A 15,786-nucleotide genomic window follows, 5' to 3' on the forward strand; every position below is an offset into this window, starting at 1 on the left:
AGCTTGCGATGGCCCACACAGTAACATCTGCAAAAAATTAGAGTTTGCATTTGGAGCTCAATCAGAACTGATGGATGATGGTACAAGCAGATTTACCTGTAAAGGCAAAGCGATTTATCATTACGCATGCACAAGTACATTCACTGAATACACTGTGGTGTCTGACATTTACGTTGCCAAAGTGGATGCCCGTGCCCTTGTTGAAGTTTGTCTTATAGGCTGTGGATTTTCTACTGGATATGGTGCAGCTGTCAACACTGCTAAGGGGACCAAGCGCTCTAGTTGTGCTGTTTTTGGCTTGGGAGGAGTTGGTTTTTCATCAATTGTAGGATGCAAGGATGCAAGCGCTACACGAATCATTGGAGTAGGTTCACATAAGGATAAGTATCCAAAAGCCTTACAACTGGGAGCCACTGAGTGCCTAAACCCAAAGGTTTACGATAAACCCATTCATGAGGTCATTACTGAGCTAACTAATGGAGGAGTGGATTTTGCCGTTGAATGTGCAGGACGCACTGAAACCATGCTGACTGCTCTCCAGTGTACTTACTGTGGAAATGGTGTTGCTCATGAAGTCAAAAGAAATCGTGCAGAGCTTGCGATGGCCCACACAGTAACATCTGCAAAAAATTAGAGTTTGCATTTGGAGCTCAATCAGGACTGATGGATGATGGTACAAGCAGATTTACCTGTAAAGGGAAAGCGATTTATCATTACTAGTGTTGAGCTTTCCGATACCGCAAGTATTGGGTATCGGCCGATATTAGCTGTATCGGAATTCCGATACTGACTTCCGATACTTTTTTCGTATCGGATAACGGAATGGGAAGTTCCCATAATGCTATCAGCCCGCTCGCTTTGATTCAGCCAATGGGAATCCTCAGAAGTGTGGGCACATCCTGTTAGGCATGTAAACTATTGGCATGGCTGTGATTGGCTGCTGAAATGATGTCATGATGCACTATAAAAGCCGCCGCCATTTCTGGTCACTCGGCTGTGAATTCAGTTAGGGACAGGCTGCTGTTGAAGACTGTGAGGGACAGTTAGAAATAGCGATTCTCAAAACAATATTGTGCTTTACCCAGGCTACATAAACCACCACTGTAGCTTTCTTTTCCCTAGCAGCAGTGTTCACAGCTGTCTGCAAGGGCTGTGTGAGTGCAGCTCACGCTGTGGAGTGGGTCCTGCAGCCACGTCTGGTTGTAGGCCGCCCAGCGTGCCTCACTGCTGCCTCATACATATTTTTCTTTTTGAGCTGCTTATTTTTAAAAAATTCTATCTAGTGTGCTTCCATCCGTATCAATATACGTTGGTTGCAAACACTAGTAGTAGACAGCGGAGCCTTTCTGCAGCCTTTCAGTGCTAGTGCCCACTTAGCTGCACTATTCACGGCTGTCTGAGAGGTCTCTGACTGTGTGTGAGTGCAGCTCACGCAGAGTAGTGTGTCCTGCAGCTACGTCTGGTTGTAGGCTGCTCAGCGTGTCACTGCCTCACACATTTTTCTTTTATTGCAGCTCATTTTTTCTCCTATTAGTGTGCATCCATCCGTATCCATATATGGTGGTTGCAAACACTCTAGGAGTACACAGCGGAGCCTTTCTGCAGCCTGTCAGTGCTAGTGCCCACTTAGCTGCACTGTTCACGGCTGTCTGAGAGGTCTCTGACTGTGTGTGAGTGCAGCTCACGCTGAGTAGTGTGTCCGGCAGCTACGTCTGGTTGTAGGCTGCTCAGCGTGCGTCACTGCCTCGCACATATTTTTCTTTAATTGCAGCTCATTTTTTCTTCTCCTATTAGTGTGCATCCATCCATATCCATCTACATTGGTTGGTTGCAAACACTATATAGGAGTAGAGGAGCCTTTTTTCTGGCTTGTGCCCTTCAGCTGCAGCCAGATTAGTATTACCCAAATTTTTTGGAGTCTCATCTTTTGCATTGTAGGTTACCTGCCTGCATTGTAATAGCTCCAGAAAGTTGGTGATACTCTCACTTTCAAATCTTTGATCACATCATTTTAGTTTTTTTTCCCCCCAAAAAAAACAGCAAAGTTCACCAAACACTACAGTTGAAAGTTGTGTAGGCCACATTAGCTCCCATTAAAGTGTAGTCGATACACACACTTCATAAAATTAGTGTTTCTTATACCTGTAAACAGCTGTTCAGGAATAAGCACACTAAGTCCCCCCTTTGTACTTTTCTGCCTATCTTTCTCAGTCTAGCAAGATGAAGAAGGCAGGGAGTAAGGCACGTGGGCGTGGAGTTTCAGCAGGGAGAGGACGTGGGGATTCTGCAGGGAGAGGACGTGGGGATTCTGCAGGGAGAGGACGTGGGGAGTCTGTGCCTGCTGTTGGCACCAGTGAGTCAGCATCCCCCAGTTTTAGCAGGCAACAGTCCTTTATGCGCAGCTTTGTAGGACCTCACCGTACCCCACTGCTGCGGGAGGAACAAATTGAAGCCGTTGTGGGATGGATGCCAGCTAACGCATCGACTTCAATTACTTCCACATCCTCTCAGGGCCAGAGCACCGAAGAGCAACCATCTGTCTCTTCACCACCTGCCAAAGTGCCCAGGCAGTCAGAGAGCACTGGACAGGAGCCATCACAGTCTCTACTTCTGTTCTTGGAATCTGTTGGTTTGGAAAGAGGGGACCAGCCAAGCAGCATTCCAGATTGTGAAGAAGAGGGAGTATGCAGTGATGCGCAACTTCTTTGTCCCTCTGAATCTGAAGAGGCGGGTGGGCCAGTGCCTATGGTCAGCACACCTCAGTACGCATCAGATGATGACGAGACACAGTTGCCACTTTCTGTTGCGTACGGTGCTGGCGAGACAACCCAGGAGAAGCAGGTGTTTGAAGAGGGGAGTGTAGATGATGAGGTCCTTGACCCATCATGGCGTGAGGAACAGGAAGGTGGTGGGAGCAACTCTGAGGAAGAGATTCCCCGAACGGCCAAAACCGGAGGGAGAGGGAGAGGGGCAGACTTGGTTGCCTGTAGCCTCCACTTCGGCACACGTTAGGAGCATTCCACTTTCAAAAGGCAAAACGGGCGCTCCCAAGACTTGCAGTGCGTGGTCCTTTTTTGACACAGTTGCAGATGACATTTGCTTTGTCAAATGCAAGCTGTGTCATCAGAGAGTCAAAAGAGGGAAAAATGTCAGCAACCTCAATACCACTAATATGTGGAAACATGTGCGGACCAAGCACGAGGTGGAGTTACACAGACACACTGAAGACGTAGGCCAACGTACAGCACCACCTACCACCTCTTCAGCTCGTGTTGGGGCCTCTTCCTCCAGCTCACACACAGCTGGTTCGGCTTCCTCACAGGATCGCCAAGGAAGAACCTCTGGCACTGTTGTCCGGAGACCCTGTGACATTCCACCCACAGCACCACATTCCAAGTCATCCTCACACTCCCAGGCCACTCGACAGCCATCGGTAGCACAGGCATGGGAGAAAGGTGACCATACTCGGCAAACCATCCCCGAGCACAGGCTATGAATGCTGGCATTGCCAAACTACTGGCACTTGAAATGCTGTCATTCAGGCTGGTGGAGACTGACACCTTCCGGGACTTCATGGCATTGGCGGTCCCACAATACACCGTGCCCAGCCGCTTTTATTTCAGCAGGCGAGCTGTCCCTGCCCTGCAGAAACATGTGGAGGCAAACATAAAATATGCGCTACTAAACGCCGTCAGTAGCAAGGTCCACCTGACCACCGATGCGTGGACCAGTAACCATGGACAGGGACACGATACCTTTCCCTCACTGCCCATTGGGTCAATGTTGCTGAGCCGGGTACAGATCTGGAGAGTGGCGCTGTACGTGTTCTGCCAACTCCATGGATTGCAGGAATCCAGTCTGTACACATTGACTCCTCCTCCTACTCAAGTTCCTCTGAAACAGCGCAGCAGGAGCCTGTTATGACTGATATGACCACAGCCGTCGCCAAACGTCAACAGGCCGTACTGAAATTAATTTCTTTGGGGAATCGAAGCCACACAGCGCAGGAGCTCTGGAATGCCATCAAGCAGGAGAGCGACGTGTGGTTTCTGCCAGCGAATCTCCAGCCGGGCTTGGTAGTGTGTGACAATGGCCGAAATCTGGTGGCAGCTCTTGGCCTTTGCAACCTCACTCACATCCCATGTCTGGCACATGTGCTCAACTTGGTCATGCAGAGCTTTCTGAGCGACTATCCGGATCTTGATGCACTGCTGCACAAGGTCCGCATAGAGTGCGCTCACTTGCAGCGTTCCAGCACGGCAAGGTCGCGCCTTGCTGCTCTGCAGCGCCGATTACGCCTTCCGGAACATCGCATCATATGTGACTTACCCACCAGGTGGAATTCTACGTTACATATGTTGGAGCGGTTGTGTGAGCAGCAGGCAGCAGTCATAGAGTACCAGCTGCATCAGGCGCAAACAAGTCGCACTGTGCGCCGGTCACACTTCAGCACCACTGACTGGGCCTCTATGAAGGACATCTGCCTCGTTTTGCGTGCCTTCGATGATTCCACGCGGATGGCGAGTGCAGATGATGCACTAGTCAGCATGACTGTCCCCCTTATCTGTCTACTTCAAAAAACACTGCAAGCACTAAGGGATGAGGTTTTGGAAGAGGTGGAGGATAAGGAGTCCCAAATGCCATCTGCTACTGGACAGTCTGCGCTACGTGCTTCCTCACAAAGGCCTAGGCAGGGGACACTTTGTGAGGCGGATGAGGAGGATTCGATGGAGGAGGAAGACATCTCTCCAGAGGAGGGAGGTACACAAAGCTCTAGTCAGTATGTACAGCGAGGGTGGGGTGATGCAGAGCAGGCAGAGATCACGCCTCAAGCAGGGGACAGCGGTTCTTTGGCAGTTGGGAGTCTTCAGCACATGGTTGACTTCATGCTGCAGTGCCTGAGAAACGACCGTCGCATCGCCCACATTCTCTATACGGCTGATTATTGGGTGTACACCCTCCTAGATCCTCGCTACCGGGACAACTTGCAAACCCTCACACCAACGTTGAACCGGGAGTGTAAACTGCGGGAGTACCAAGACACACTGGTGCAGTCCATCATGTTTTCCATTCCACCCGACAGCAGTGGTGCTAGTGCTTTACAAAGCACCTCTGTGCGTCGAGCCAGTGGAGGAAACTCGGCACAAAGAGGGAGCAGAGGCAGCGCCTCAGCACAAGGCAAGACCACTATGGCCCAAATGTGGCAAAGTTTTGTGTGTCCGCCACAATTGTCTACACCATCACTGACGGCTCCAGTCAGCAGGAGGCAACGTTTCCATCAGATGGTGACAGACTACATGTCTTGCCCTGTGAGTGTACTCCCAGATGGCTCTTCCCCCTTCAAGTTTTGGGTCTCTAAGCTGGATACATGGCCAGAGCTTAGCCAGTATGCATTGGAGGTGCTGGCTTGCCCTGCTGCCAGTGTATTATCGGAACGCGTCTTTAGTGCCGCAGGTGGTGTACTAACAGACCGTCGCACGCGACTTTCTTCCGATAACGTTGACCGGCTTACTTTTCTGAAAATGAACAAGGCCTGGATCTCCCCAGAATTTGCCAGTCCTCTTCCCGACTAAATAATTGGTTGGCAACTGTATCCAGGTCTCCTGTTGTGTTCATGTTTCTACCACCTGAACTATAATCCCTGGGCTTCAACACAGCCAGTTGTCGCTCAGATGTGTCGTCTGCACAGAGAAAAACACTAGCTCCTGTGTTATTGGGGTTCAGTAATGCCAGCTGCTCCCCTGCTGTGTGGACTGCAAAGTCTCCTGCTCCATCCACATTCAAACTACTACTGATTTTTAACCGTGCTTCACTTAGGCCTCTGGCTCCACTGTCTCTAGTATTTCCCCTGGCCTCCAACCCCGCCAGTTGCTGCTCTGAAGTGGTGTCTGCACAATCCACACTTCTTCCTGAGTTACTGGGGCTCAGTCACGTCAGTTGATCCCCTGATGTGTGTCCGGCAAGGTCTCCTGGTCTGTCCACATTCCCATTACTAGTAGTATGAATGAGGACAGAGCAGGAGACCTTGCCGGACACACATCAGGGGATCAACTGACAGGACTGAGCCCAAGTAACACAGGAACAAGTGTGGATTGTGCAGACGCCACTTCAGAGCTGTCACTGGTGGGGTTGGAGGCCAGGGGAAATACTAGAGACAGTGGAGCCTGAGGCCTAAGTGGAGCACGGTTACAATCAGTAGTAGTCTACAACCTCTATAAAACAGGCTGCAAGTTGGCCTCAGCCTGCTCCATGCTTCATCCTGGGCTCCAACAACGCCAGTTGGTGTTCAGAAGTGCCGTCTTCACAGAACAAAACACACTAGCTCCTGTGTTAGTGGGATTCAGTAATGCCAGCTGTTCCCCTGCTGTGTAGACGGCAAAGTCTCCTGCTCCATCCACATGCCAACAACATCAGACCTCAGCCTGCTCCATGCCTCATCCTGTGCTCCAACAACGCCAGTTGGTGTTCAGAAGTGCCGTTTTCACAGAGCAAAACACACTAGCTCCTGTCTTAGTGGGGTTCAGTAATGCCAGCTGTTCCCCTGCTGTGTAGACGGCAAAGTCTCCTGCTCCATCCACATGCCAACAACATCAGACCTCAGCCTGCTCCATGCCTCATCCTGTGCTCCAACAACGCCAGTTGGTGTTCAGAAGTGCCGTCTTCACAGAGCAAAACACACTAGCTCCTGTGTTAGTGGGGTTCAGTAATGCCAGCTGTTCCCCTGCTGTGTAGACGGCAAAGTCTCCTGCTCCATCCACATGCCAACAACATCAGACCTCAGCCTGCTCCATGCCTCATCCTGTGCTCCTACAACGCCAGTTGGTGTTCAGAAGTGCCGTCTTCACAGAGCAAAACACACTAGCTCCTGTGTTAGTGGGGTTCAGTAATGCCAGCTGTTCCCCTGCTGTGTGAATGGCAATGTCTCCTGCTGCCTCCAAACTCACACTGCAACGCATTTTCTCCTTGCTCCAAGTAGGCCTCAGCCTGCTCGGAGCATTGATCCTGGGCTACAACACAGCCAGTTGTAGCTTGGAAGTGCTGTCCGCACAGATTCAAACACTCGCTCCTGTGTCTGTGGTGTTCAGTAACGCCTGCTGTTCCCCTGCTATGTGGATGGCAAAGTCTCCTGCTGCCTCCAAAATCACACTACTACTGATTTTCCACCGTGCTCCACTTAGGCCTCTGGCTCTACTGTCTCTAGTATTTCCCCTGGCCTCCAACCCCGCCAGTCGCTGCTCTGAAGTGGCGTGTGCACAATCCACACTTGTTCCTGTGTTACTGTGGCTCAGGCACGTCAGTTGATTCACTGATGTGTGTCCGGCAATGTCTGCCGCTCTGTCCCCATTCCCATTACTAGTAGTCGGAATGTGGACAGAGCAGGAGACCTTGCCGGACACACATCAGTGGATCAACTGACGTGACTGAGCCCCAGTCACACAGGAACAAGTGTGGATTGTGCACACGCCACTTCAGAGCGGCGACTGGCGGGGTTGTAGGCCAGGGGAAATACTAGAGACAGTAGAACCAGAGGCCCAAGTAGAGCCCGGTTAAAATCAGTAGTTGTGTACAACCAATATAAAACTAGCTCGAAGTAGGCCTCAGCCTGCTGCATGATTGACCCCTGGGCTCCAACATCGCCAGTTGCAGCTCAGAAGTGTCTTTGGCACGGGTACTCCCTCCTGCTCAGCCTGGTTCCAGCACCGTCAGCTGGTTCCCGGCAGAGCCTTTGGCCTAGGTGCCTCCTTATTGGTATCCGAGTTCCAGCAACGTCTGCTGGTCCTTGGTAGTGCTTTTTAGCACAGGTACCTCCTGCTTAGAAACCGTGTTCCAGCACCGTCAGCTGGTCCACGGTTGTGCCATTGGCTCTTGTTCCTTCTGCTGCCCCTCTGAGTTCCAGCACCGTCAGCTGGTTCTCGGTAGTTCCATTGACTCTTGTAGCTTCTGCTACCCATCCGGGTTCCAGCACCGTCAGCTGGTTCTCGGCAGAGTCTTTGGCATGGGTACTCCCTCCTGCCCAGCATGGTTCCAGCACGCCTGTTTCCGGGTAGTGTCAATGTAACTTTGCCACCGATACGTTGTCCTGTCGTGTTGCGGTCGGGTTTGCCGAGTCTATGGTGCCTGCAGTTTTGGTGCTTTCTATGTTGGCTGCGGGTTCTGGTAATAAAGGCTGGTTCTGTAGTGCCAATAGGACAAGCACCCCCTGTTGGACTGTGGGTTTCGGAAACTGCGTCCTGCTCGCGGCCTTGCAACTTTGTTGATCATGGGTACCTTCTGCTACCCATCCGGGTTCCAGCACCGTCTGCTGGTTCCCGGCAGAGCCTTTGGCATTGTTGCCTCCTTGTCGGTATCCGAGTTCCAGCAACGTCTGCTGGTTCTTGGTAGTGCTTTTCAGCACAGGTAACTCCAGCTTAGAAACGGTGTTCCAGCACTGTCAGCTGGTACACGGTTGTGCCATTGGCTCTTGTTCCTTCTGCTGCCCCTCTGGGTTCCAGCACCGTCAGCTGGTTCTCGGTAGTTCCATTGACTCTTGTAGCTTCTGCTACCCATCCGGGTTCCAGCACCGTCAGCTGGTTCTCGGCAGTGTCTTTGGCACGGGTACTCCCTCCTGCCCAGCCTGGTTCCAGCACGCCTGTTTCCGGGTAGTGTCAACGTAACTTTGCCACCGATACGTTGTCCTGTCGTGTTACGGTCGGGTTTGCCGAGTCTATGGTGCCTGCAGTTTTGGTGCTTTCTATGTGGGCTGCGGGTTCTGGTAATAAAGGCTGGTTCTGTAGTGCCAATAGGACAAGCACCCCCTGTTGGACTGTGGGTTTCGGAAACTGCGTCCTGCTCGCGGCCTTGCAACTTTGTTGATCATGGGTACCTTCTGCTACCCATCCGGGTTCCAGCACCGTCTGCTGGTTCCCGGCAGAGCCTTTGGCATTGTTGCCTCCTTGTCGGTATCCGAGTTCCAGCAATGTCTGCTGGTTCTTGGTAGTGCTTTTCAGCACAGGTAACTCCTGCTTAGAAACCATGTCCCAGCACCGTCAGTTGGTCCACGGTTGTGCCATTGGCTCTTTTTTCCTTCTGCTGCCCCTCTGGGTTCCAGCACCGTCAGCTGGTTCTCGGTAGTTCCATTGACTCTTGTAGCTTCTGCTACCCATCCGGGTTCCAGCACCGTCAGCTGGTTCTCGGCAGTGTCTTTGGCACGGGTACTCCCTCCTGCCCAGCCTGGTTCCAGCATGCCTGCTGTTTCCGGGTAGTGTCAACATAGCTTTGCCACCGATACGTTGTCCTGTCGTGTTGCGGTCGGGTTTGTCAAGTCTATGGTGCCTGCAGTTTTGGTGCTTTCTATGTGGGCTGCGGGTTCTGGTAATAAAGGCTGGTTCTGTAGTGCCAATAGGACAAGCACCCCCTGTTGGACTGTGGGTTTCGGAAACTGCGTCCTGCTCGCGGCCTTGCAACTTTGTTGATCATGGGTACCTTCTGCTACCAATCCGGGTTTCAGCACTGTCTGCTGGTTCCCGGCAGAGCCTTTGGCTTTGTTGCCTCCTTGTCGGTATCCGAGTTCCAGCAACGTCTGCTGGATCTTGGTAGTGCTTTTTAGCACATGTAACTCCTGCTTAGAAACCGTGTTCCAGCACCGTCAGCTGGTCCACGGTTGGGCCATTGGCTCTTGTTCCTTCTGCTGCCCCTCCTGGTTCCAGCACCGTCAGCTGGTTCTCGGTAGTTCCATTGAGTATTGTAGCTTCTGCTACCCATCCGGGTTCCAGTACCGTCAGCTGGTTCTCGGCAGTGTCTTTGGCACGGGTACTCCCTCCTGCCCAGCCTTGTTACAGCACGCCTGCTGTTTCCGGGTAGTGTCAACGTCACTTTGCCACCGATACGTTGTCCTGTCGTGTTGCGGTAGGGTTAGCCGAGTCTATGGTGCCTGCAGTTTCGGTGCTTCCTATTTGGGCTGCGGGTTCTGGTAAAAAAGGCTGGTTCCATAGTGCCAATAGGACAAGCACCCCCTGTAGGACTGTGGGTTTCGGTAACTGCGGCCTGCTCGCGGATGCAAAACTTTGTTAATCATGGGTACCTTCTGCTACCCATCCGGGTTCCAGCAACGTCAGCTGGTTCCCGGCAGAGCCTTTGGCCTAGGTGCCTCCTTGTCGGTATCCGAGTTCCAGCAACGTCTGCTGGTCCTTGGTAGTGCTTTGGAGCACAGGTACCTCCTGCTTAGTAACGGTGTTCCAGCACCGTCAGCTGTTCCACGGTTGTCCCATTGGCTCTTGTTCCTTCTGCTACCCATCCGGGTTCCAGCACCGTCAGCTGGTTTTCGGCAGTGCCTTTGGCCTAGGTGCCTCCTTCTTGGTATCCGAGTTCCAGCAACGTCTGCTGGTCCTTGGTAGTGCTTTGGAGCACAGGTACCTCCTGCTTAGTAACTGTGTTCCAGCACAGTCAGCTGGTCCACGGTTGCGCCATTGGCTCTTGTTCATTCTGCTGCCACTCCGGGTTCCAGTACCGTCAGCTGGTTCTCGACAGTTCCTCAGCCTTCTTGTAACTTCTGCTACTTTTCCAAGTTCAAGCTTGTGGAAATGGTTTTTGATTCTCACTCTGGATCTCCATGAAAATGACCCTGAAGACAAATACCCTGAAGACCACACAGAAGAATACCTAAAAGATGACCCTGAATAAGATGACCAAGAGGACAAAGAACAGGAAGACAACCACCAAGATGCAGAACAACAAGAGACAGAAGACCAAGAAGCATAAAAAACAAAAGCAGAAGAACATTAAGCATAAGACTAAAAATCTGAGCAAAGGATATTATCAAATTTATTAGCAGAAGAAGACTAAGCAGTGTATGGGGGTGTGTTATGAAAGAGTCACCGAAGGAGGAAAAAACAAAAATACAAGCTAAGTCCAGAAAAACTGGAGAGATTGGTAGCTATCGGATTGCAAACCCCTGATCCTATCCACAACAACTAACAGTAGCCGTGGGGGGTTCCTACGATGCCCTAGACCCCTCGATCACAGCCGGAGAACAAAATAGGCCTAAAGAAAGAAAGGTGAAATCTAAACTGCCCCAGAGCAGACCCCAAAGCAATAGGCAGCCCCCAACAAATAATGACGGTGAAGCAAGATGAAAACACTAACACAGATAGAAAGATAGGTTGAGCAAACGATGGGGCCTAAGCTAACTAAAAAGGACAGGATAGAAAAGCTGCTGTCTGCAATCCGTAAAAAACCCTACCAAAAACCCTACCAAAAAATGTCCCAACCGTCTGATAGGAAAAACAGGCCCTGAAGTCGCTATATCAGCACTCAGGTAAATTCTGAAGACAGAGCCAAGAGACCACCATAGTATCTTTTACGGTTTCTGACAAACGCTTCCGAAAGAGAGCTGCCAAGGCACCATCATTCCAGGTAGTAAGGACCGCCCACTTTTGGAATTTTTGACAGTACAACTCTGCAGAATCCCGACCCTGGCTCAATGCCAACAGGGCCTTTTCAGCCTGATCAATAGCATTAGGTTCATCATACAACAACCCCAAGGCTTGAAAAAATGCTTCCACATTAGTAAGAATAGGATCATCAGGTTTCAAAGAAATCCTGGGGATCGCCGCGCAGCAAAGAGATGACAATTTTAACCTGCTGCGCGGAGCTCCCCGACGAGTTAGGCTTCAAGGCAAAAAATAATTTACAATTATTCTTAAAATTCAAAAATTTAGACCGATCCCCAAAAACACATCAGGAGTAGGGTTCTTTGGTTCAGCAGCATGAGAATGAGCAAGATAGGCGGAAATTCCCCGCACTTCAGCAGTGAGCTGCTCCACACGATCAGACAATTGCTTCATCTCCATTGAGAAAGAAAAAAAAAAATTCCCCCTACGGCCTCAGAGACATAGAGGAAGAAATATACACAAAAAAAAAAAAAAAACATTCTGACAAACTCTCTTTTTTTTTTTACAATTCTTTCCTGCTATTGAGTACCCTAGGATCTGCGGTATGGCTGGTAATTCTGTTATGAATGAGTCACCGAAGGAGGAAAAAACAAAAATACAAGCTAAGTCCAGAAAAACCGGAGAGGTTGGTAGCTATCAGATTGCAGACCCCTGATCCTATCCACAACAACTAACAGTAGCCGTGGGGGGTTCCTACGATGCCCTAGACCCCTCGATCACAGCCAGAGAACTAAATAGGCCTAAAGAAAGAAAGGGGAAATCTAAACTGCCCCAGAGCAGACCCCAAAGCAATAGGCAGCCCCAACAAATAATGACGGTGAAGCAAGATGAAAACACTAACACAGATAGAAAGATAGGTTGAGCAAACGATGGGGCCCAAGCTAACTAAAAAGGACAGGATAGAAAAGCTGCTGTCTGCAATCCGTAAAAAACCCTACCAAAAAATGTCCCAACCGTCTGATAGGAAAAACAGGCCCTGAAGTCGCTATATCAGCACTCAGGTAAATTCTGAAGACAGAGCCAAGAGACAAAAATGGAACTCAGCACACCCCCGACCGGGGATGGCTGAACTCCAAAAAACAAGGTAAACAAAACAAAACTAATAAGTTCAATAGCAGAGCAAAAATTTATCTTTGGGAAGCAGGAATCAGACTGGTCTCCAAGAATCCAGCAGAGAAATCACCAGCGACTCAGAAGGGCGTCGGCTGCCTTATATCCAGTCAGAATTTCCTGTTACCCAGTCATCATCTACCAGATCAGGTGTTTGGTAATCAGCCTCACTATCTTCCTTCACCAGAAGAGGGAGTTCATCAGACAGCGACGGTGAAGGGGAAAATGAACTCACAACAGGGGTGTGTCCGTTCCTCCTCGTGGTGCCCCTGGAAAAGGCCTGCTGCTGCAGGACAAACTGAACGTGGACAAATCCTGTTGTAAATCTTTTGTGACAGGCTGAACGGAAGGTGTAATCTTCAAACTTTTATAGATAACAACTACAGGAATGCCTGACACAAATAAGAATATGATGAAGAAGAATAGGAAGAAGATGAAGAAGTAGAATATGAAGAAGAGTAATAGTTGAATAAGAAGAATATGAAGAATGTAAAAAAAGAAAAAGAAGAAAAAAAAGAAGAAAAAGAAGAAGAAGTTGATGAAAAAGATGCTGCTGCTGAGGATCATGAAGGAGAAAGTGTGGGAGAAGTAAAAAAGAAGGTAAAGAGCATGGAAGTAGTGAAACATACATATCTGACAAAAAATTAAAGACTTTAACATAGTCAATATCTTTGTAACTACGAACGTCTTTAAAAAAAAAAAAAAATCCTGCTATTCCATTTGATTGGGCTAAACCTCTATGGCTTTAATGTCTCCTACACCTCCCACAATACATTCTACATTATTATTAGTTGTTTTTCTTCATGTAGAATTAACCTACAAGGAAAGAAAGGGTTTTTTTTAATTCCGATATTTCTGTTCCATTGACTTGAATGGGACTTCCGGGATCGGAATCTGCGATACCCGATACTTTTTTTTAGATCGGCCGATCCATTCCGATACGATATTTTTCAGTATCGGGTGGTATAGCTCAACACTAATCATTACGCATGCACAAGTACATTTACTGAATACACAGTGGTGTCTGACATTTGCGCTGCCAAAGTGGATGTGTGGCGCCCCTGAGGCTCAGTCGCCACAGAGGTACTGCACCTTCTCCTAAGGTGTAGTGCCCCACCACCTAGGTAAGTAGGGAACTCCTTTCCACACTCCAACACCTGCACCCCACACACAGGATAGTTCAGCAGGACCACATTGCGGCTCAATGCTTAGAGGGTAGCAGCGCACCTTTCGTGGGTCCTTGCTTCGTAACACGAGATGTGCTGGGAGGTGGGTGGAGTTGAGATATATAAAAGGTTGGGAAGGTTTAGAATTACAGATCAGTCTGGAGGTTCAGTCTCACAGAGGGTCAGAAAGGAAGGAAAGGAGCCACTCGGGAGGAGTGGGGATCCCTGGAAGAAGGGATGGAGGAAGGAGTGCTGCAGCTGCCTCAGTGACCTGAGCCATCTGGCACGGAAAAGGAACAGAAGGAGAAAGATGTAGAACTGCAACCTAAGCTTCCATAAGAGAGAGAAGAAACAGTGCGGAACGAAGGAGTAGGAGAACAGAGAGGAGTTGTGGGTTGGAAGAGGAACCCTGCCTATAGGTTCTCAGCGCAAGGCCAGGGACCGGTCCCCGAGGTTGTATGGACACTTATGGTTCTGCAGCAGACACCGGTGGAGTAGTTGGCTGTAAATGCACTACTCCCATCTAAGACTTGGGGCACAACAGCAACTGAATAGAGAGCCAGGACTCCGGAGAAGGGAGTCCCCAAGAGAGGCTACAGCTGTCTGCCATACGAGTAGAGTTGTTAGGAACATCTGACAGGAGGAACTTCAGAGTACCACGGTGCTCGAGCTCTTCACACTAAAAGGCGCAATAGAGGAGTCGTTCAGGAAAGGTACATGTTGGCGGAGTGTTGGAGAGGATAATCCTGACTAGCCTGGGAGGTTGATTGAGTCTCTACCCCGGAGTCAGGCACCAGTGTGTACCATGAACTGTGAGTAAAGCTTTGGAACTGCAAGCCCTGGTGTCTTCCATTCATTTGTGCGCCAACACCGTCAGCACCGCTACATCTGGCTACCAACATTCCTCACACCGCCTACGCCTATACACTGTCCTGGGGTTACAGCTTCACCTGTGGGGAGCTACACCATCTATGCTGCAACACACCATCAGCCCCAGAGGATCTGCACGCAGCGTTGGCTTACCATCTTGCTTGCCAAACACCACAGGTGGCGTCACAAACTATCACATAAACTATATTACAAACCACCATTGATTTGGGCGCCCAGGGCCACGGACCGGGTCACAGCTGCTGTGACTTATCCCACTTACACTGGCCCGGTACTGAGTACCCCACAGCCCTTGGAGGGCGACCCAGATGCCCGTGCCCTTGTTGAAGTTTGTCTTATAGGCTGTGGATTTGCTACTGGATATGGTGCAGCTGTCAACACTGCTAAGGTGACCAAGCGCTCTAGTTGTGCTGTTTTTGGCTTGGGAGGAGTTGGTTGTTCAGCAATTGTAGGATGCAAGGATGCAAGCGCTACACGAATCATTGGCGTAGGTTCACATAAGGATAAGTATCCAAAAGCCCTACAACTGGGAGCCACTGAGTGCCTAAACCCAAAGGATTATGATAAATCCATCCATGAGGTCATTACAGAGCTAACTAACGGAGGAGTGGATTTTGCCATTGAATGTGCAGGACACACTGAATCCATGCTGACTGCTCTCCAGTGTACTTACTGTGGAAATGGTGTTGCTGTTGTGTTGGGTGTGGCATCTCCCAAGGACACACTTTGTTTGCATCCAGGTTTGCTTGTCACAGGGCGTACCTTGAAAGGATCTATATTTGGAGGCTACAAGGGTTCTGATATCCCAAAACTGGTTACAAATTATATGAACAAAAGGAACAATCTGGAACATTTAGTAAGCAAGAAGCTAGCCCTGGAAAAAATCAATGAAGCATTTGAACTGCTTAGCAGTGGGGCAGGAGCTCGGAGTATTGTGATATTCTAATCTTACTGCAAGTGAAAATATGGAAGTAGACCATGGAGCTGTCCTTGTAGAAATGCACTTTACAGCTTCTGATTAATCATATCTTATATGCATACATTCTCCTATCTGATTGGTGTATGATTTTTTTGTTCACAGTGATAGAATCCACTTAAGAATTTCGGCATTTGCTTTGGTTCAACTTCTATACTAATGCAGACACCGGTATAGTTCAATGTGGCGGCGGTGGGGGGAGTCGCCACTAGCGGCA

At 49.8% G+C, this 15,786-nt stretch overlaps 1 protein-coding gene across 1 annotated transcript; it reads left to right on the top strand.

Annotated features, from left to right (window-relative positions):
- Positions 1–663: 663 nt before the first annotated feature.
- Positions 664–15,539, top strand: LOC141088335 (NADP-dependent alcohol dehydrogenase-like). The gene is made up of 3 exons (XM_073574379.1): positions 664–705; positions 13,515–13,583; positions 14,892–15,539. Exons 1-3 carry the CDS (start codon positions 664–666, stop codon positions 15,537–15,539), a joined length of 759 nt encoding a protein of 252 aa, XP_073430480.1.
- The last annotated feature ends 247 nt before the right edge of the window (positions 15,540–15,786 follow it).

This window comes from Dendrobates tinctorius, unplaced genomic scaffold (genome assembly GCF_039654945.1).
Source record: "Dendrobates tinctorius isolate UK_male_01 unplaced genomic scaffold, ASM3965494v1 ptg000038l, whole genome shotgun sequence".
In the NCBI taxonomy this organism is placed as follows: domain Eukaryota; kingdom Metazoa; phylum Chordata; class Amphibia; order Anura; family Dendrobatidae; genus Dendrobates; species Dendrobates tinctorius.

Coding starts and splice junctions, on each gene's coding strand:
- LOC141088335 (XM_073574379.1), top strand. CDS start 664: ATGGATGATGGTACAAGCAGATTTACCTGTAAAGGGAAAGCG. Junction 706..13,514: donor TTACCTGTAAAGGGAAAGCG/ATTTATCATTAC, acceptor GTATAGCTCAAC/ACTAATCATTACGCATGCAC. Junction 13,584..14,891: donor CTGACATTTGCGCTGCCAAA/GTGGATGTGTGG, acceptor CAGCCCTTGGAG/GGCGACCCAGATGCCCGTGC.